General features: G+C 40.4%; 1 protein-coding gene across 5 annotated transcripts in view; it reads right to left on the bottom strand.

The window, feature by feature from the left end:
* The window catches only part of CCPG1 (cell cycle progression 1), a 45152-nt gene that overhangs the window by 10513 nt on the left and 11806 nt on the right, over positions 1-22833 (bottom strand). For 2 of the 5 annotated variants that reach the window (XM_080663751.1, XM_080663750.1), the window contains exons 2-7: positions 16782-16850; positions 13553-13673; positions 10292-10368; positions 8398-8602; positions 6313-6408; positions 4332-4583 (exon numbers count right to left, since the gene is read on the bottom strand). In XM_080663751.1, coding sequence (XP_080519877.1) covers positions 4332-4583; positions 6313-6408; positions 8398-8602; positions 10292-10368; positions 13553-13673; positions 16782-16841 — 811 coding nt within the window. In that variant the 5' untranslated portion in view covers positions 16842-16850. The remainder of the gene's footprint in view (positions 1-4331; positions 4584-6312; positions 6409-8397; positions 8603-10291; positions 10369-13552; positions 13674-16781; positions 16851-22833) is intronic. The other 3 variants (XM_080663753.1, XM_080663752.1, XM_080663754.1) reach the window with 2 other exon arrangements.

The following is a 22833-nucleotide window of genomic DNA, read 5'->3' as shown; positions in this document are numbered from 1 at the left end:
GTGGCTCACCATCTATTTATTTATCATCTAATAAAACTGTTTCCCATTAACACGCCCACCTCCAAAAGTAAAGCAGCTAGCATACTTATTGGAAGTTAAAAAACAAACCACCAATATCTCCATTACCCCAGCTCAAAGTTCTCTCTTCCATTATTAGTTCAATCTCCCTTATTTCACCAACCTTTTCTCCATATGCACTATCATTACAATTAAGGCCCTGGTCACTGAATATCTAAATTACAAAACTTCCCGAATGACTTCTAATTTTCCCCATACCATTTTTCTTTCCTATACTTTTTCTCTAAAATTATTGCCATCATGTCACTCTATAAATCAAACTCTCCTACCAAATTCCAAGATGTTTTACAATATAACAGCATCCCACAAAGTCCAACCTTACACTCCATTATTTCTAAATATCAATTCTGCTCTAGTCCAGGCAGTCTTCTCACTGCTCCCAAACCCAGCAAGTTTACTTTCAAGTTATCAGACTCTCCATTGCAGGAATGTTCCATTTTCCTTCCACCTCCATAAGCATAATAAGACCAAACACACCTCAAATCCTACCATCTCTAGGATGACTCAGTTAAGTGTAGCCTTTGAGCTATAAATTACATCTGTTCTACATAATGTGGCACCTACTTATATTCTGTTACATTGTTGTCCAAGAGCTGAGCAGCCTACCAATACTTAAAGCAACTTCATGAGAAAACTGAATCAACTGACCTTCACTAATGATTTAGAATATGGATAGTTTATAAACAAAGAAAAGTAAGGAAGATAGGTGCATCATATATGAAGATTTTTCTTTAAACTTCTGTAAGCAGTTTCAGAACCTTAAGCAGTCGCAAATACCTGTAAGTACATTACTTTACTATCCTCAAACTACTTTTCTCTTCCTTCCAAGATAGGTCTGAAACTCCAAAATTATATAGAGCCAAAGTTGGTACATGTTTTGAGTGGCTCTTAGTAGTATGTTGTTAAATGATTTATAAAGCAACCCAGCTGGTGTTGCTCAGTGGTTGAGCGTCAATTTATGAACCAGGAGGTCATGGTTCCTTCCAGGCAGGGCACATGCCTAGGTTATGTGCTCGATCCCCAGTAGGGGGCATGCAGGAGGCAGCAGATTAATAATTCTCTCTCATTATTGATGTTTCTATCTATCTCTCTATCTTCCTCTCTGGGATATCAATAAAAATATATTCAAAAAAATGATTATAAAGAAAATGATTATGGTGTACAATGACTGACTTCATGGTGCATGAGAAATTCAAACTGGCTCTGAAGTCAACTCTAAAGAGCTCCAAGTGTTGAGATCAGTGACAGAATTTTTAAAAAAATGTGATGTACTTTAAATAGTGATCTTGAAAAAGTAGTAATTATTCAGGTTTTTGTATGCTCATTGAGCCAGTCTTATTACTATATAAACCTTCTTCATACTCAGTCTTTTCATATTCTAAAAAGTTAATTTCAAGAAGTACAGGAAAATGTTTTAGTAAATATAATTATCAAAGTAAATTTTACAAATGACCAAAATCCTAAATAATGGCAATAATTTCTCAATTTTGAAAGCACTCCTCTCTAAATTGGTCTTTCTAAAAAATACTTAAAAGTTCATGCAATTAGTGAGGTTTTAATGGAATCTGGATTAATATTAAATTACTAATTTTATTTTTAGTAGGAAAAAAGATTAAGATAAGACCTTCTCCTTTGTTACCTCCAGGTTTACCTGTGGGGGGGGAAAAACTCATGCTCAAAAAATAAAATATATTCACATATTTGCTCCAGCTAGATAATAAAAACGTTAAGTCAAATCCCATCACAACAAATTTCAAGGAAGGATACAAATTACAGTATTTCAGTAATAAATTCAAGCAGGAGTGTAATTACTTATTTTTATTATATAAAGTTAAATACAAGAAGAAACACATTTTACTGACTCTGACTTAAAACAAGTATTGACTGTCTTCAGTACATTACCTCACTTACTACTACATTGAATAATGTATTTTTCCCACAAATCAACATGGAATATTTCTTCAAACTTTATATAAGGGACACATTGGTAGAAGGAACTAACAAAACAGAAAGTTAAAGTGTGGATTATGTAGTAAAAAAAATCCTAAAAGTAAATAGAAGGCAAACTGAAATTTGTTGACAAGATCTAAGACATTTGTTTTGATTCTAATATAGCAGAGTGTGACTGTTCAGTTCTCACTCTCAACTTTGTGCAAATACGTATCCTATCTAATAAAAGAGTAATATGCAAATTGACCATCACTCCAACACACAAGATGGCTGCCCCATGTGGTCCAAGATGGCTGCCCCCATGTGGACACCAGATGGCCACCACAAGATGGCCAGCAGGGGAGGGCAGTTGGGAGGGACCAGGCCTGCAAGGGAGGGCAGTTATGGGCAATCAGGCCAGCAGGGGAGGGCAGTTGGGAGGGACCAGGCCTGCAAGGGAGGGCAGTTGGGGGCGATCAAGCCTGCAGGGGAGGGCAGTTGGGGGGGACCAGGCCTGCAGGGAAGAGCAGTTGGGGGTGACCAGGCCTGCAGGAGAGGGCAGTTAGGGGCACAGGCTGGCAGGGGAGCAGTTAGGCATCAATCAGGCTGGCAGGGGAGTGGTTAGGGGGTGATCAGGCTGACAGGCAGAACCAGTTAGGGGCAATCAGGAAGGCAGGTAGGCGAGCAGTTGGGAGCCAGCAGTCATGGATTGTGAAAGGGATGTCCGACTGCCTCAGACATCCCTCAAGGGGTCCCAGATTGGAGAGGGTTCAGGCTGAGCTGAGGGACACACCCCTTCCCCCCGCCCCCGTGCACGAATTTTGTGCACCGGGCCTCTAGTATCTATATATATAAAAAGCCACTGACCAGAATGCTGTTAATGACCGGAATGACCGGTCACTATGATGCCCACAGCGGCCAGTGAACCGGCCTGATCGGGGGGCAGAGCCAGCCAGCCAAGCTCCTGCAGCCCCTCCCCCTGCCTGGCCCCATCCCAGATCGGCCCCCCAACCCTGATCAGGGGCAGGGCCAGCCGGCCAACTGTCTGTGGTCCCTCCCCCTGGCCGTCCCTGCCCCAGATGGGCCCCTACAACCCCAATCGGGAGCGGGGCCCACTGGCCCCTCCCCCCAGCCAACCCAGCCCTGATAGGGCCCTGATCAGGGCCAGCCCAGCCAGCTAACCTCCCGCCGTCTCCTCCTCCCAACAGGCCCAGCCTGAACTGCCCCGATTGGGGCCGGGCCGGCCAAACCCCACCCATGCATGAATTCGTGCACTGGGCCTCTAGTACCTTAAATAAAATTTCATGTTTTGACCAATGTGACTCAGTGGTTGAGCACTGACCTATGAACCAAGAGGTCATGATTGGATTCCAGGTAGGGCACATGCCTGGGTTGTGAGCTAGATCCCCAGTAGGGGGCATGCAGGAGGCAGCTGATCAGTGATTCTCTCTCATCACTGATGTTTCTATCTCTCCATCTCCCTTCCTCTCTCTGAAATCAATAAATTACATATTAAAATATTGAGAAAAAAGAAGATTCAATGGTTGGGCTCCCAAATGAAAAATAACACCACATGGAAGTCCTTCCTCTTTTTACCCAAGAGACTTTCACAAGCTTTTCATTAAGATATTCAATGTACACAAACACTAACAAGATTAACAGTGAGCAGAGTATAATGCTAAACTACAAAACAACAAATGTTAACAAGGTAGGGGAGTGTGGGAGTAAGGGGGAGAGATCAACCAAAGGACTTGTGTGCATGCATATAAGCCTAACCAATGGACACAGACACCAGGGGGGATGAGGGCATGAAGGGGGGGGGGGTAAAGGGCAATGGGAGGATAAGGACACATATGTAATACGTTAAACAATAAAGAAAAAAAAATTAAAGGAACAATATATAAAGCTTGAGTGAAACCTAAAGGCAAAAAACAAAAAAGAACTAAGGCAGAAATAATGAGCACCAATTATTGTGACATTTCAATTGTAACTATTTCAACTGGGATTTAGATCATCCTCCTAATAAAGTCAGAGTTCAAACTACTTTAATTGTGGTTCTAAAATAAACTACTTACCTCATTGTAAGCATTTCAGATTTTTAATCTTCTAATCTTTTCCTTATAAAAAAAATACATGCCAATAATCCTTACATTTCTTAAATAAATACTGCTTCCTTTAAGTGAAAATAGCTTTGTCATTAAATATATGAGCTTTCCAAGGGCATATATTTAGTGACACTAAAACAGGCCTAAAATTCCTCACTCTTAGTAAGTGCCTCTATCCTAAGCCATCAGTTTATGTTTAACAAATTTTCAATTACTTACCATAGAAATGTCCAAATCCCATGCTGATTGCAATCACCAGAGCAAGTATAATACACTTATTGAGGCCACTACTGAAATGGCGTTTACCCAGCTCCTTAGAGGGTTCAGTTTCTTGGTCAGCGAGCAGTCGTTCTTCAGATTCTGAACTAGAAATAGTTTTCTTCCTAGCACGGCGGCGTCTAAAGGCTGGACTGGGCTGATGGCTGGTTTCATCACTACTTGATTTGTCGTCACTCGGCTGAGATGAAAATACTATTAAAAAAAAAGTAGATAAATATTTAAAATTTTATAAAAGGTTCCCTAGTATGTATGATTTAGAATAATCAATGCCACCCCTACATGCTTTTTTTTACATAAGACAGCCAAAAACAACACAACATGAACTCAAGTTTTCAAGTTTATCAACATAATGCCAAAACATAAAATATTTCAACTGTGATATACAAGAATCTGTTAATCATATTCTGTGCCTTTGAAGGTCTAGCTGTTTTATTGTTAAACCTCTCTTATAGTTTATACCATCAGAACAATCATTCTCATAGTCTATTAAATTTATTTGATAGTAGAGCTATAAACAAATACTATTTCTAGAAGAAAAGAAAAAAACCCTGTATCTTTTCAATTTCAATTTAAGCTCAGCTGTTTAAGGAACACAGGGACATATACAAGCAGTTCCTTGGGTGTTTTTCTAGTTTCACTTCCATTCTGAGTCCATAATTAAGGTTCAGAACACTCTAGTTAAACACAGACTTCCAGAAGTCAGATGAGCCCTTCCCTTCAACTGCCACTCTTACTAGAAGGCTATTAATTTCACCCTCTAGTAAATATGTCAGCATGAGGAAGTGACACAACAGCTATCTCCGATATTAAGGAACAATCTGGTGCAGCTCCTTTATGAAAAAAATAGTAAACCGTAACTTTTTTTTAAAATTCACAAGAAATCTCAAGTCCTGGAAACATACTAGTATACACCAGAAAAATTATCTTCAGTTTTTTCATATGTATAATTTATTAACACGGTTTCATATTATCAAAAAAATTTTATGTTGACAGAAAATTACATGACTTAGAAATAATTCCCCCTGGCCAGTTAGAAAGAAAGAGAGCATTAAAAGTAAGGATAAAATGTGAGCTTGAACTTGATACACAGAGCTCCAAAACAACAAACATTCATGCTTTAAAAAAGCAAAACAGTTCTTCAGAAGGCAGGTTATCCATGCCACAGGAAAGCTGGTGACTTAAGTTAGGCAATACTTTTTAAAGAAGGATCGTGGAGGGTTCAGTTAGCTTTCACATTTACGACGAAATACACGAAGAGAGAAGGCACTACTGAATGAATATTCCTAATATTTAGTGATACAGAAGCTACTGAGAGATCTTTTGTTCATGACCCTTATGCCCATCATGTTTATCTGGTTATTCTTGACCACTAGTTTTTCCAAGATGCCGCCGCCTCAGGTGTGAGGTTACATTTCTTGGACAAAGAGAAAGAAAGGAAGACTTAAATAAAGCATTACATAATACAAAGGCATTCATGATCATGGATGGAGTATTTAAGTCAGACTTTCTGAGAGTATTAAGATGGGTCAATGTAAAAACAAACCTTTATTCAAAATTCCTTTTAATAAACTTTCAATTCTACATTAACATATTGACTTCATTATATATTCCAAGTAAACCAGCCTAACCGGTATTAATAAATTTACATCCTTATCTAATGCTTCCATCTTTTTAACCCATATATGATAGCTGAAATATTTTTTATTTTTATAAGTCTTTTAAAGCTTAATTTGGCCCACAGTCCAAGATGCAAGCAATGCAAAGGCATGCAATAAGCTTAGCCAGCTTTATCACAAAATAAATTTGAACACCTGCTTAGAGTATCATAGCTGACAATAGATATCTTTAAAGCACTAAGTAAGTAGTAAATGTGACTAGGCACACTCAGCTCTAGAAAAGCTGACAGATTTAGTCACACCACCTTGGAAAGCGAGTTGGCTAGGAACATGGTGTTTCAGCTGATCAGCCCATCCCCTTATGCATTCAGGAATCTTCCACAGCTTCTCCCACCACCTTTCTTTTGTGAATAAACAGGAAAAAAGATGTATAAAGCTTTATTATAAAGAATAACAGGGAAAAAGAGAACTGAAAATACTCATTTTAATTATCATTTAACATTATTATTTGTGCTCCATCAAAATCTAACAATTATGCCTTTTTAAAAAACATATAATACAAACTTTTCTACAACTACCAACTTGGCTCTCTTAGGGGAGGAAAGAGTCATATGAAGAGGGAGGGGAGTGTTCTTACGTCAACAAAAGATAACTGTCACAAGAATTTAATTTAGAAGAAGAAAAAAACTGAAGTTGAAATCCAACACAGATAAAAAAAGGAAAACAAAAAACAAAATAAGCAATGGGTAGCAGGAAATTAAACTGAGAAAAATATGGGATAAGTGAAAGAGAACAAAAACTCTGGGTAACTGATATATACTAGTATATGTAGTATTTTCAACACAGCCCGATGTAACTTTTAATTATTTTTAACATGTTCTTTATTGAAGTAATTCCTTTGGGAGGGATAGCAATTGATAAAAATACCTAATAAAATATACCTCTTAACTGAATCTATAAAATTTCCAAGTCCAAATTTAGAAAGTAGATTAAAACTAGAATAATGTGCTCTGAAGTGTCCAAGTATCTGAAAAAAAGTAACAGCATGTATAGCGTCAATTTCTTAAATGTCTGCTTGGACCCTTCTCCACTACTCCTACTTCATTCAACTACCTTTTCTGGCCTACTAATATTCTCAAATTAAACTAGCACAGCCTTTAAAAAAAGTAATGGAATACTAGTATATAGTTTGAATCCTATATTTTAATAAATAAAATGAAATTTGATGACCAAAATGGATTCTAAAATCAATTATGTTTGCCCTATTCTAGCCAACACCGAAGTTTCTCTCTGATCACTAAGAACACCTGATAAGTATTTAAACATTTTGAATAAAGTGTTTTCAAGCTCTTGTATAGTCAAACTACTGAAACACTAGTTGAAAATAACTCATTAAATGAATTAACTAAAAAATCTCTACTTGCAGACTTTTTATTAACTTAAACTGAATAAAAATTCCATTGTCGATTTTGGCAAATGTAATTAAAGAATGGTAAAATCTAAAGAAATGATCTAAAATAGATACTACATGTTCCTGTTTCTGCATCAAATTAAGAAATTACTGGAATCACTGGCAGTATTCCAAGGTGTCTCTCACATAATTCACTCTTAAGTTGTAATTGTGGGTTAATAACTGTTGGTTAATTACAGGTTTGTTTCTTGTATTTTCTAGTAACTTGTGTCTAAATAGTTACACCACATTGAAAGATGTTCTATGTCCCTAAAATTGAGCCAAAAAATTATAGAAGGGAATTAGTTCAGTAACTCACATTTTAACCTCCAAATGATTCTGTCTGAACAATCGACATTAACTGCATTAACAACGTGACTTACAATAGGCACATTTTCATAACTCAATCTAAAATGAACGATCCAAAGGTCAGGGTTTTGGGATGCTGCTGTACTGCCAGCTACTTGAGCCCTATTTTGCACATAGTAGCAACTCAGTAACCGTTTGTTAAATGACTAATAACTGAAGAGAAAGAAGTTTCACTATTTTTACAATATAAAATTTTTATCATTGTAGGTAGAAATCTTAACATTCTCCTGCTTTTAGGCATAATGGCTCAATATCCACTCTTAAAGATATAAAACATGTCAAAGCGAGTGTTTGAGACATTAACAAACCTCCTTCTCCTTGAAGCTTTTTTTTTTTTTGGTCTTTTACTTAATAAGAGATGGCATTTATTGTTATAGCAAAAGACTGGGCTCTAGGCCCTAGAGTCTAGGAAAACATTAAATATAACAGTAAACTTTATAAAAACGTTTCTTGAGTTTAACTCAAATATTTCAAAACTTGAGATTTAGGATTATAAAACAAGTCATTATATACAATATGGTCACGGGAGTCTCTAAGTCTGTTATCAGTGTATTCTTTGTATAGTTCTTACCAGTTTCTGGTGGACAGAATGTATATTGGCTGCTAGAGGAAGAGCCCATGTTAAAGTCTTCTGGACTCTGTTCTTCTTTAACACTTAAGGCTTCTTCTTGATTTCCAATTTCTTCTAACTTAGGTGGCTCAAGGGTCACAATATCAGAATCGTCACTGACAGTTCCAAAAGAAACATTGTCTTCAAGTGACTTTTCTTCCTCTCCCTAAGGAATCATAATTTGTGAGATAGTAAATTCAACAATTATTTAAGGGCCTTATATTTTCTACATAGTTCAAAGCTAAAATGGTACTTTAGTATGGTAATTTGGGCTTGAAATAAAAGATATGAATCCTGTCTAATAGGAAAGGATTACTCAATAGTAGGTTCATCTTTTAGTATGAAAACCCCTTCAAACCCCTGGGTACTCCTTGTAGGCTGCAAAAGCTAAGCAGCCCACCTTTACGACCCAAATGAACACAGAAAGGAGAGGATTTCTTACTGGTTCCATGGGTTTATTTATGTGTAACCCTGCAGTCAGGGAGCCCATTAAAAGACTGATGAAATTTCCCTGGTTATGTATGTAATAAACAGTTATGCCATGTAAAGATCATTTAGCTATCTAGTTTTATCTAGAAGTCAGGTAAATGCTAAAGGATAAGATTTAGTTTGTCCTCAAATTAAAAACTGACCTTGATTTTAGCTTAATTTCTCAATATAATTCAAGAATGTAATCTAATTAGACAAACTATACATCAATACATCGACAAGGCCTGTATACCTATGGATTGATGTTGAACCCTGAATCCATTTTGTCTGTCTTTTCCTGTTTACTAATGGTATTAGTCATAATAATACTTGTACTTGCTCTTTGGGTTTTTCTACATAGTTCAGCTGTTTATGATGGCTGAACATGTGTAACTGTTAATACTCTTTTTATGGCTTACGTGTTATACTAGATGCCAAATACAGAAAGATGAGAGACAGAAGGCAGGACTCGAATCATTATAGTTCTCAGGATAGAAATGGTCCAGAGTGCTTTTTTTAAATGAAGGCCATAAAACCTGACTGCCTTCCATTTACCTGCCTTTCCTGGTTTGGGAAAATGCAGCTGCAACTCAGACCCTATGGTTACAGTGTTTCCCCATCACCAATAGTCAAGATGACATCTATACTGAGACTTCCTAGGAATGAGCCTTCCTAGAACTGAGAGACCACACTATTCGACCTTCAGATTTATGATCAAAAGGGGGAAATGTGGATGAAAAAAAGGGGTTCTATGGAAAATAACCTCACAGGATGATCTGATCATAAATTCCTAACTGGGCACGACATGGTAGGTAGTCACACCCCAGGCATATAAACAAGCCCTGTCCATTATATCTGTACATCTAGGTCAACGCACCTATGAAATAAACTGCAGCCACCCAAGATAGTACATAATCTTGTTAACTATCATGTAATCCAATCATTACCTTACTTTTTCTGGCCCCCATATAATCTTCCTTAATTTCAAATGTGTGAAAGAAAATGCAAAACTTATTCTGGGGAGCATTTGAGATCTTGCTCCTACCTAGCATGTCAGAGGTTTGGCTCAAACTCTTATAAAAATTATCTACCAAAAAAAAAAAAAAATACCACCTTTTTTTTAAAGCAAATTATATTAGCGGTTAAATGAATAAGTCTTTTAAAACATTACCAATAAATTACTTTTCTAAATTAAAACACATCTGAATCGGGAGTTTATATAAAAGCTAACAACTTTAACATTAATTGATCAATCTGGGGAATCTCAAAATCTTCAATGAAATTTATTTTTAATTCAAATAGGAACAGAATGCACAACTAGAAATGGAAGCTTTAATTAGCATTCTCTATGTTTACCATATTTCCACAGAGTAGAACACAAGCTTACCACAAGTGCTAACTTCATTTCCTCCAAAGCTGGATAAGAAGTTTCTCCCACTACCATTGTGACAGTTTGGCTGCTCTCTGATATAAAGCAAAAATTAATTCAATTACATTTTATCACTTTCGCAGTTTTCATATATAATGATTTGGGTACAAAAAAAAAATGTATTCCCAATTTCTTAAAGTGGATTTAATCAAATGACATAAGTCATTCTTGTATTGCTAAAAAGATCTGTATTTCAAATATAATTACTTCAATATATGAAATTGTCAGGGGATAATTTAAGACACTGAACTGAATTCAATTAATAGCAACTAAAGCAATATAATCTCTAAGTAAACAGTCTCTACCTTACAATACCAAAGTACTTACTTTAAAGCAAGGTGTTTATAAAAATCTGTTAATATGGGAAACCAATTCTCAGATATCTGATGGAACATATCCTGCATTGTTAAAGTTTATTCAAGCTAAAGGTACCACTACTCTAATGACTATCAATGTCTGGCAACATAAGATTCAAAACTATGGATCCGAATTATAAAATATAATAAAAAACAGACTGTAAAAAAACACGAACTTGAGCCCTGGCCAGGGTGGCTCAGTTAGCTGAGCGTCATCCCTGCACCGAAAAGATCATCTGTTTGATTCCCAATCAGGGTATATGCCCAAGTTGCTGGCTGAAGTCCATGGTCAGGGTGCTGTACTACAGGCAACCAATGGATTGTTTCTCTCTCATGTTGATGTTTCTCTCTTTCTCCCCCTCTCGCTCTCTCTCTGAAAAATCAATAAAAACATATTTTAAAAAAGACTTGGAAAAATGTACAGGAGTTCATATTAGAAAGGATATACAATATTAACAAAATTTGAAAGTATTAAAATAATCTATATATATAAAAGGCTAAGTGACTGGCCAACCAGCTGGTAGGTATGATATGCACTGACCACCAGGGGGCAGACGCTCAATGCAGGAGCTGCCGAGTGACAGCAACTTTGCAGAGTGACCTCTTGCACTCCAGGACCCCTTGGGGGATGTTAGTCTGCTGGTTTCGGCCTGATCCCCGCAGGCCAGGCTGAGGGACCACATCTGCCGGAAGGACCCCACTCACTCCACAGATGCCCTTCGAGCCCCGGAGTCACCCCAGGTGCAGCCGGCTGGGGAGGGACTGTGGGAAGTTGGCTCCAGGGTATGTCTGGCCCATCTTGCCCACACTCCGCCGGACACCTTCTAATTAATTTCCTTTCAATGTGCACGAATCCATGCACTGGGCCTCTAGTATAATAATAAATGTAAATTTATGCATAGCAAAAAACATACAGGGTGGGGCAAAAGTAGGTTTATAGTTGTTCATCTATATATATAAAAGGCTAAGTGACTGTCCGACCATCCGACCAGCTGGTACATATGACACACACTGATCACTGGGGGCAGACACTCAATGCAGGAGCTGCTGAGCTGTGGTGACTTGGCAGCAGCAGTTCTCAGGTGACACACCCCGGAACCAGAGAGGTTTCTTCTAATTAATTTCCTTTCAATGTGCACGAATTCATACACCGAGCCACTAGTATGGAAAATAATCCTATATAATAAAGAGCTAATATGCTAATTAGACCGAACAGCAACCTTCTGGACGACCGTCCGGATGACCTTCTGGACAAAGCCAGGGCTCCAAGGGCCTGCCGAGGCTGCGAGGGGCTGCAAGGGCCAAGCCCCTTGCATGAATATCATGCATCGGGCCGCTAGTACAGCCGTGGGCAAACTACGGCCCGCGGGCCGGATCCGGCCCATTCGGCTGTTCTATCCGGCCCACGGAGCCGAAAGAACGGAGGGTTCTCTTGCTCTCCCCTCCACTCCTTTACTTTGAATTTATATTAGTTCACACAAACACTCCATCCATGCTTTTGTTCCGGCCCTCCGGTCCAGTTTAAGAACCCATTGTGGCCCTCGAGTCAAAAAGTTTGCCCACCCCTGCATAATAAATGATAATACAAGAATAAACTCTGTGTTTCACATACTCAAAACTGTAAACCTACTTCTGCCCCCCCATACCAAATGTTTACAGCAATTATCTCCAGACCAAAAAAATTATGGGTAGTTTAAATTTTTTTTTCTCATCATTTTTTCTCTAACATGTATTTCACTTATAATTTAATCCATACAAAAAAAGGGAAAAAACATCCACTGCTTTTGTATGTTATAGTCCTTAACAGAATATTAATTTGGAGGTAAGACTCCTCAACAAAGGTGGACTTGTGTCCAAGAACTCCTAAGGAAGTATGTAAATTTTTTTAGATAAATGAGTATATGCATTTTTGGGGAGGGACTGTCCCTAGCTTTCAGTTTCTCAAAGAGATCTCTGACCCATGAAAGATGACAATCACTGTTCAAAAGAAATTAGTAATCAACAAGTAGGCTAAAAACAAGATTAACAGGTATAATCTAGTGTAGTGGTCGGCAAACTCATTAGTCAACAGAGCCAAATATCAACAGTACAACGATTGAAATTTCTTTTGAGAGCCAGATTTTTTAAACTTAAACTTCTTCTAACGCCACTTCTTCAAAATAGGCTCGCCCAGGCCATGGTGTTTTGTGGAAGAGCCACACTCAAAGGGCCAAAGAGCCGCATGTGGCTCGCGAGCCGCAGTTTGCCAACCACTGATCTATTGTATTTCTAGCCTGGATACCTCCACTTGATTCTCCGGGGGGGAAATGTTCTGTTTACATTTTTAGTAATTTTTTTAAAGAAGTTTAGAAGTAATTTAAATACGAAGATTAGAGTATACATTCATTATTTGAGCATCATACTTCTTCACATAATTAATGTGAATATCAAATCCCATAAAAAGTGGGATTATACACAACGTAGATGTGACACAGTTGTTAAATGCCATTTACCACTTCTAACCAAAGTACTCTGAAGTGTGACAATAACTGGAAAAGTCTGGTAAATCTCTTGTGATAATTTATTAATTTCATACATCACTAGTCTTAAGATTGACAATATTGAGTCACTGAAGGACTCAATATTACATGCGCAATATCAAAGAGTTATCTGGAGGCTCAAACACATACTGCAAATAAACAAGGCCCTGGGAAGGCTGGTACCACCAGACTCTGCAGGGTTGCCCACCTAGTCCACACTAACGCATTAGTCCTTCAATGGCCTAATCACTTAGCTGTCCACCTAGAAAGAAGGCAAGATTCGTAATGTCCCAAACACGTCCAATTTTAAAAAATAAATGTATCAGACTTATTAAACATCTTACCCCCTTGTTCTAACTGCAATACGTGTAGCTCCTCTTGCTCTAAAGATGAATACTCTGGGATGAGCTCACAGCTGTCACTGGCTGTCCCATGTTCAGAAGTCACCATCTCTATATCAGACCCCTAGGGAAAAGGGAAAATCAGTTATTTGTCTATCAGCTCATCAAAGCTGGTTTTGAATACAAGTAGATGCATCCATTATTTAAAGTCCCAATGCTGCTACACTTCAAAGAGAGCAGTATCTAATCTGACTACCTTTTTTTCAATTTACTCCATAAAGGCCTACGGCAGGGAAAGAGCAAAATGGAGAACAGGTTTAGATTCTAAAAGTGAAGTCAGATTAAAAGGTGAATGCTCTAACTACTCTATTTCACAAACCCAAACAATAAATTTGAATCCCAAAGGATAAACATTTGTGAGCTATTTTTATTAATTTGCTTCTACTCAAGATTACAGAGTTTATTAGGAAAGATAGGTATAAAAAATTTGAATCAGAAATTTAACTTTATAGCCTATTCAGAGAAACAGCCACATGCAAATAACTACTTATTACAGCAATGTACAAATGAAAAAGTTTAAGGGTAAGGCTTACAATGAACCCATTAGATTAATGGGGTTCCTTATAAAATTTTAAAGTATTTTTATTCTTCCAAGCTTGTCCTTCCTACTTTGATGTTAGACTGTCTTTTACTTAATAAATAGTTAGTGGATTTTGAGGGTTTTTTCCTTGTGTCTTAATTAGTGAAATAAAGTTAACCATTAGTTAATTGTGCCTCTATCCTTGCCCCTCAATTTTCTTATAGCTTACTAATCCATGAAACCAAAAGGTCTGAGTTCTCCTGATAAGCATACCTCAAAAAAAAAAAAATTAAAAGAACTCATTAAAGAATTGGGTTTTAAATAATCTTGAATGTAAGTTTTTTGGGTTGCCTAAAGTGGTAGGAAATGGTAGAAACAAAGGCAAGGTTAGGGATAGACTGGTAGTTTCAGGGGAGATCAGTTCTGGCCTAAATCAGATTGGGAACTTTAGGAAAGGAAAAAAAAAGAACACACATGTAAGACTTGATAACTAAATATGACGGGAAGAGGAATACAAGTACGTAAAGATATGATCTACTCTGTGACAAGCTATCCCTAACACAGAATACCCTCATGCCAGAGAGGTTTACTTGCTGTCTTGCTTCACACTGCACTCCCAAGTAAGACTCCCCAAGCTGCCTAGTTAATTATGCTTGAAGGAGAAGTTGTTGCTAAGGGAGTTGATCTAAGCTTGATAGAAAACAGGTTAAAATTAGAAAAGTCACTTATTAAAAAAAAAAAAAGAAGAAACTACCTCACCCAAATAAAGAAAAGAAACCGCCTTAGCTGGTTTGGCACAGTGGATAGAGTGTTAACCTGTGGACCAAAGAGTCCCAGGTTCAATTCCGCTCAAAGGCACGTACCTCGGTTGCAGGCTCCTCCCTGGCCCAGGCCCTGGTCAGGGCGGGTGCAGGAGGCAACCTATCGATGTGCTTCTCTCACATCGATGTTTCTCTCTGTCTTTCCCTCTCTCTTCCACTCTCTCTCAAAATCAATGAAATTGCCTTGGGTGAGGATTAAAAAAAAAAAAAAAACCACCTCAAACTCAATTGGTAAAGTTGCTATTACATTTTGAAACTTTCTTGCAGAAAAGCCATCATTTTTTGTTAATGTTGTTTTTTAGAAGATATGACTAATTGTCTAAACCTCACATTATCAAAATAATTATAAAAAATGCCATCTGAAATATTTTTTGAAATTTGACATACTGTTTATTTTTATTTATTTGAGAGATAGTTATATCAATTTGTTGTCCCACTTATTCATGCATTCATTGGTTGTTTCTTGTATGTACTCTGATCAGAGATCAAACCCACAACTTTGGCATATCAGGAAGATGCTCTAAGCAACTAAGACCAGCCATTAAAATCCTTATTAATGAAGAAAAACAAGTGAGGCTTAAGAGAGCCTAAAAACAAAAAGAGAAATAGATAAATCCAATAAACTTTGAGTAGGTATAGATGATTTTTATGATATTGCTTCTATTCTTCAGTATTTTATGATTTTTCTATAATGGACATATATTACCAGTGTGAGAAAATAATGTTTATTATGTACTAACTAGAGGTCCGATGCACAAAGATTCGTGCAAGAATGGGCCTTCCTTCCCCTGGCTGCCAGCATAGCCTTCACTCCGGCCCGGAGCCACCTTTCCACCTTCCCACACTGCTCAGAGGCCCAGAGTGGCTGGGGCGGTGCAGAATGCCTGCATCGTCGCCATGGCGACAATGCAAGCATCCTGCCCTGCCCCTGGCCGCTCAGTGCCTGCGTATGCAAATTAACCCGCCATCTTGTTGGGTTAATTTGCATACTCACTCCTGATTGGCTGGTGGGCATCACGAAGGTACAGTCAATTTGCATCTTACTCTTTTATTAGTGTAGATTATGAAACATCAAACTTCTATAATAAAATTCATTTTGTGATGCAGTTCTAGCCATAGTGCTTTTCCTAGCAAGTTCTGCTACTATATATCACAAGTGGAACAGATATTCTCCATGCTCCTTTCTCGGTGTTTTTAAATGCAGGCTCTGATATTTCCCAGTTACATACTTTTGGCAAAATTACTTAACCTCTCTAAGCTTTACTTTTCTCAACTATGAAATGAGAATAAAAGTAATCTATACCATATATTTAAAACTATATGAGAATATAGGTAAAGCACAGAACCTGACCAATAATAAACCCTCAATAAATATTTTCCTACTGTCTCAAAGCTGAGAAAAGCAATAATGTAGAAGATGTTGGCTCATAGAGTTTTCAGTAATGAAGTTTAATGTAGTTGGGAAAATGTCCAAGCTAGAGACAATGAAACCATATGCTTAAATGTAGAAAAAATACTGACTTTCAAAGAACTCAGTTTTTACATCACTGCTAACACAGTAATATTACAAACTAGAGGCCCGGTGCACGACATTCGTGCACTGGGGGAAGGGGAGGTCCCTCAGCCTGGCCTGCGCCCTCTTGCCGTGAGCCCAGCTTCTGGCTGAGCGGCACGCTCCCTGTGGGAGCGCACTGACCACCAGGGGGCAGCTCCTGTGTTGAGCGTCTGCCCCTGGTGGTCATAGAGACCGGTCGTTCCACCGTTCAGTTGATTGGCATATTAGCCTTTTATATATATAGGATTGCCTTATAAAAAGTATTAAATAGCATACCTCATGATTGATGACAGTCCAACCACAAGATGAATCACTGTCGCTAGAGTTTTCAGCCATTTTTCAGGTCTACAAACACAAAAATACATTGACATGTTAGGCACATTTTATTTTTTAATATTTTTTTTATTGATTACAGAGAGGAAGGGTGAGGGAGAGACAGAAACATCAATGATGAGAGAGCATCACCAATTGGCTGCCTCCTGCACACCCCGCAATGGGAAACAGGACCGCAACCCAGGCATGTGCCCTGACCAGGAATCGAACCATGACTTCCTGGTTCATAGTTCAAAGCTCAACCACGAAGCCATATCAGGAAGGTGGGCGTACTATGTGTGACCTAAGTATGAAAAGTGACTTTCTCTCTCTCATTTGAAACTGAGACAACCTACCCATGAATTTACCATACAGGATATGACTGCATCCCTGAATAAACAAATACAACCAAACTTTTAAAACAAGGAGATCCTCCAAAACTGGAAATAGTCTAGACCAGTGGTCGGCAAACTCATTAGTCAACAGAGCCAAATATCAACAGTACAATGATTGAAATTTCTTTTGAGAGCCAAATTTTTTAAACTTAAACTTCTTCTAACGCCACTTCTTCAAAATAGACTCGCCCAGGCCTTGGTATTTTGTGGAAGAGCCACACTCAAGGGGCCAAAGAGCCACAAGTGGCTTGCGAGCCGCAGTTTGCCAACCACGGGTCTAGACCAGTGGTCAGCAAACTCATTAGTCAACAGAACGGCAAACCGCGGCTCGCGAGAGTGGACTAGACAGCAAATACTTCAATTGAAATTAAAATGGGGTGGAGGAGGGGTTGGGGAGCAGAAGTTGGTTAGAAACTGTTGTCATTAGCAATAACCTAGACCTAGTCCTAAACCAACATACATTTGTCTCTACCTGGTTTGTTCTCCCCTTTCTTTCTGAAACTCCTATTTAAACTTCAAATCTGCCCAGCTGGTGTTGCTCAGTGGTTGAGCATCAACCTATGAATTAGGAGGTCATGGTTTGATTCCTGGTCAGGGTACACGCCCAGGTTGAGGGCTCCATCCCCAATAGGGGGTGTGCAGGAAACAGCCGATTGATGATTCTCTCTCATCATTGATGTTTCTATCTCTTTCCCCCTCCCCCGAAAATAAAGTATATATATAAAAGCCTAAGCGACTGAATGACCAGTTGACCAGTCACTACGACACGCACTGACCACCAGGGGGCAGACACTCAACACAGGACCTGCCCCCTGGTGGTCAGTGCGCTCCCACAGCGGTAGCATGGCTCAGCTGACCAACCTGTCCCCGCGGCCCATCAGCCCAGTGGCAGCCACTCAGTCCCTCAGTAGTCCTACAGGTCCAATCTCCGGAGAATGGGCCAGGCACCAACAGACCAGCACCGCCGATCTACTGGAAGTTAGCCTAAGGCACCACAGCCACTTCCCCTCCCTAGACGCTCAGCAAGGAAGAAACAATATAAAAGCGGTTGCCAAGTGGCTCCCAACAACCAGCGTGAATGTCAGTGGGACGGATCCAGATCCTTGGATGGCAAGGGCATCCCACTGCCCGCCCAGAGGGCCGATCGCATCCTGGCCCCCCAACCCTCCTCAGAATGGGCGCCAGACACAGGGCTCACAGCTGGCGAGCGCCACCATAACGGCACGAGTCTCTTCCGATTGGGAGTGACTGGGCGCAAGCCCACGGCAGGCGCAGCGGGGCTGGGATGAGCAGGAGCAGCAGGCAGGAGAGGCAGGCGGCATTTGACTGTGGGTTTCGGCCGATCCCCACAAGCCACCCCGAGGGACCCCACCCATGCATAAATTCGTGCACCAAGCCTCTAGTATATACATATGCATATGTGTATATATTTAAACTTCAAAACCAAACTCACCAATGCCTTACTGACTCTGTTCTATACATTTAACTCTTATTGTACAGTGTATGTACTTCTATTGTTACACATATTCTGAGAACACAATTACTGTACATATTAGAGGCCCAGTGCACAAAACTCATGCACCGGAGGGGGGGGGTGGCGGTCCTTCAGCCCAGCCTATGCCCTCTTGCAGTCTGGGACCCCTAGGGGGATGTCTGCCTGCCGGCTTAGGCCCACTCCCTGTGGGCATTGGACATAAGCCAGCAGGTGGACATCCCTCTTGCAGTCCGGGAGCCCTCGCTCCTTATCGTCCACCTGCTCGCTGCTCCTTACCACTCGACTCGCTGCTCCTTAATGCTGCCGGGGAGGCGGGAGAGGCTCCCGGCACCACTGCTGTGCTCGCCAGCCATGAGCCTGACTTCTGGTTGAGCGGCGCTCCCCCTGTGGGAACGCACTGACGACCAGGGAGCAGCTCCTTTGTTGAGCATCTTCCCCCTGGTGGTCAGTGCGCATCATAGCAACCAGTTGTTCTGGTCGTTCCACTGTAAAGGTCACTTAGGCTTTTATTATATAAATACTGAGAACAGATTAGAGCCAAGCTAATGGTTAGTGTTCTAACAGAACTCTACTGCAGAAAATTTAATATGGAACTGATAGTCAAATGAGAACAGAGCAAAAAATATATCTGAATCTTCCATTAATGATTCTAATAATTTTTAAGTTAACTAGAGGCCCAGTGCATGAAATTCGTGCATGGGGGTGTGTGTCCCCCAGCCCAGCCTGCACCCTCTCACAATCCGGGACTGCTGGCTCCCAACTGCTCGCCTGCCTTCCTGATTGCCCCTAACCGCTTCTGCCTGCCAGCCTGATCACCCCCTAACCAATCCCCTGCCAGCCTGATTAATGCCTAACTACTCCCCTGCCAGCCTGTTTGCCCCTAACTGCCCTCCCCTGCAGGCCTGGTCACTCCTAATGGCTCTCCCGTGCAGGCCTGGTCCCCCCCAACTGCCTGCCCTTCCCTGCAGGCCCGGTCGCCCCCAACTTCCCTCCACTGCCAGCCTGGTCACCCCTAGCTGCCCTCCCCTGCAGGCTTGATCGGCCCCAACTGCCCTCCCTTGCAGGCCTGGTCCCTCCCAACTGCCCTCCCCTGCTGGCCATCTTGTGATGGCCATCTTATGTCCACATGGGGGCAGGATCTTTGACCACATAGGGGCAGCCATCTTGTGTGTTGGAGTGACGGTCAATTTGCATATTACTCTTTTATTATATAGAATAGAGGCCTGGTACACGGGTGGGGGCCAGCTGGTTTGCCCTGAAGGGTGTCCCGGATCAGAGTGGGGGTTCCCTTGGGGCATGGGGCAGCTTGGGCAAGGGTCCTGTGGTAGTTTGCAGGCCGGCCACGCCCTCCGGTGACCCAAGAGGAGGCCCTGGTATCTGGGATTTATTTATCTTCTATAATTGAAACTTTAAGCCTTGAGTGGAGGCCTGGGCCAGCCAGGGTGTGCAGAAAGGTTGGCTTCTTCCATTGCTGGGGAAACCCAAGCCTCCTGCTCGCTCCGTGGCTGCATCCATCTTGGTTGGGTTAATTTGCATACTCGCTCCTGATTGGCTGGTGGGCATGGCTTGTGGGTGTAGCAGAGTGATGGTTAATTTGCATATTACTCTTTTATTAGATAGGATATTTTAAAAGAGAAGATACAAAGGGGTGGTTGGATACTACAGTATAAATCTTACCATGTTTTAGATAAAGTTCTCAATCTAAAGTAAGATTATGTGGCTTTTAAGGTCATGCTAGAGCAGCCAAATTTTTTAAACTTAAACTTCTTCTAACGCCACTTCTTCAAAACAGACTCACCCAGGCCTTGGTATTTTGTGGAAGAGCCACACTCAAGGGGCCAAAGAGCTGCATGTGGCTCGCGAGCCGCCGTTTGCCAACCACTGTGCTAGAGCATTTTCTAATATGTTCATTTGAGGTCATCTGATTGTTTGATTTCCTATTTACAATTGATTAGGGGCCAGTTTATAAATTTAATGGTAAACTTAAAAAAAACTATTACAGCAAAAATTTTTTCTGCCTAGTAGAGATGATTATTCCAAAGACTACAGTCTGAAACCCTATAGGATAAACCAATTTTATATTTTGGCTATTTCAGCATTCCTTTAAAAAATACATTTTTATTGACTTCAGAGAGAGGAAAAGGGAAAGAGAGATAGAAACATTTGTGAGCAAGAAACATCAATTGGCTGCCTCCTGCATGTCCCTACTGGGGATCGATCTACAACCTGGGTGGCCCTGACCTGGAATCAAAACAGTGAGCAACCTCCTGGTATATGGGATGACGCTCAACTAACTGAGCCACACAAGCTGGGTTTAGCATTCCTTATTAAATTGACTATATAAATCCCATTTTCTCATTGAACGTTTACATGAGTTTTTAAAAAACTTTTTGATGTTACTACTGGTATTTGAATTGTTTAACATCATTTGAAAATTATGGGCTGACATATGGGACTATACAAAAACTGAGAAATTATTTTGCAGGAGGAAAGAAGAAAGGTCAAAGAAGGCTTTATAAATGAGTTACATTGTTTTTTTTTCAGACATGCTAGGCAGGTTTTTAAACTGAAATCGCTGTCAACATTTAAAAATTGAGAGAAATCACACAAAAATAAATTCTGGTTCCTCATTTATAACAAAGATACGATAACATTGGAAGGATTTCTTTTTAAAAAAATATATTTTATTGATTTTAGAAAGGAAGGGAGAAGTAGAGAGAGACAGAAACATCAATGATGAGAGAGAATCATTGATTGGCTGCCTCCTGCACGCCCCCCACTGGGGATCGAGCCCGGAACCCAGGCATGTGCCATTGGCCGGAATCGAACCCAGGACCCTTCAGTCCACAGGCCGACGCTCTATCCATTGAGTCAAACCAGCCAGGACTGAAAGGATTTCTTAAGAGAACAGAAAAGCATTACAGAACAAAAGCAAAGGCAGCACCTCACAACTGTCAGAATGGCTATCATCAAAAAAATCAACAAATAACTGTTGGGAACCCTCCTACACCATAGGCGGGGCTGTAAATTTGTGCAGCCACTCTGGAAAATAGCATGGAGGTTCCTCAAAAAAATTAAAAATAGAGCTGCCTTAAGAACCAGCAATACCACTTCCAGATATTTATCCTGAGAAAACAAAAACACTAATTTGAAAAGACGTATGAACCCAAGACGTGGAAGCAATCTTAAGTATCCATCCATAGAAAACTGGATCAAGACAGTGTGAACATATATACAACAGAATATTATCTGGCCATAAAAAAGAATGAAATCATGCCATTTCTGACATGGATGGACATGGATGGGCTTAAAGGGTATTATGCTAAGTGAAATAAGTCAGACAGATAAAGACAAATACTATATCATTTCACTTTTATGTGGAATCCAAAAACAACAAAACAAATGACTAAACCAAACAAAACAGCAACAGACCCGTAGATATATAGAACAAGCTGATGGTTGCCAAAAAGAAGAGGGATTAAAAAAATAAGTATTTTAAAGTAAAATAATTTTAAAATCTATCATTGAGAATTATTTTAAAACTAGTGCCCAGTGCACATTGAAAGGAAATTAATTAGAAGAAATATTTTAATATCGCTATTCACCCTTTCTCTATAATACAAGTGTCAACCAAATTCACGATCAACAATGAGAACTTTATATCCTATATAATAAAAGCCTAATATGCAAATTGTTCGACCGGGAGTTCGGCCACTTGCTATGACGTGCACTAATCACCAGGGGGCGGTACAGAACATGGCGGGCGTTGGCGATGCAGTGCTGGCAGCGGGCAGCAGTGGAGGCGCTGCCAGCCCCTATGGGTCCTGACTAGAGTAGGACCCGTGGTGGGATGGTGGAGCAGGTGAGCAGGCAGCAGAGGCGGTGGGGGGGGCCACCGCTGGCTCCCAGGCACTGAGAGAGCCAGGCGGGGGGGCCTAGCCCCGACTGACTGTCCTGCAGACGGCAACCAGCAGCATTGCCAGCAGGCCCTGATCGCCTGATGGGGCCGGCCCCAGGCTGGTATGGGGAACTGGGGGTGGGCAGGGGCTGTGACTTCTCGCCAGCTACCTGGGGGCGGGGGTGATAGGGACGAAGGTGCAGTGAGAATGCAGGGTGTCCACTGAGC

Source organism: Plecotus auritus (genome assembly GCF_963455305.1).
Source record: "Plecotus auritus genome assembly, chromosome: 1".
In the NCBI taxonomy this organism is placed as follows: Eukaryota; Metazoa; Chordata; class Mammalia; order Chiroptera; family Vespertilionidae; genus Plecotus; species Plecotus auritus.
Note: the sequence above shows the minus strand (reverse complement) of the source record. Positions and strands in the feature narration are given on the sequence as shown.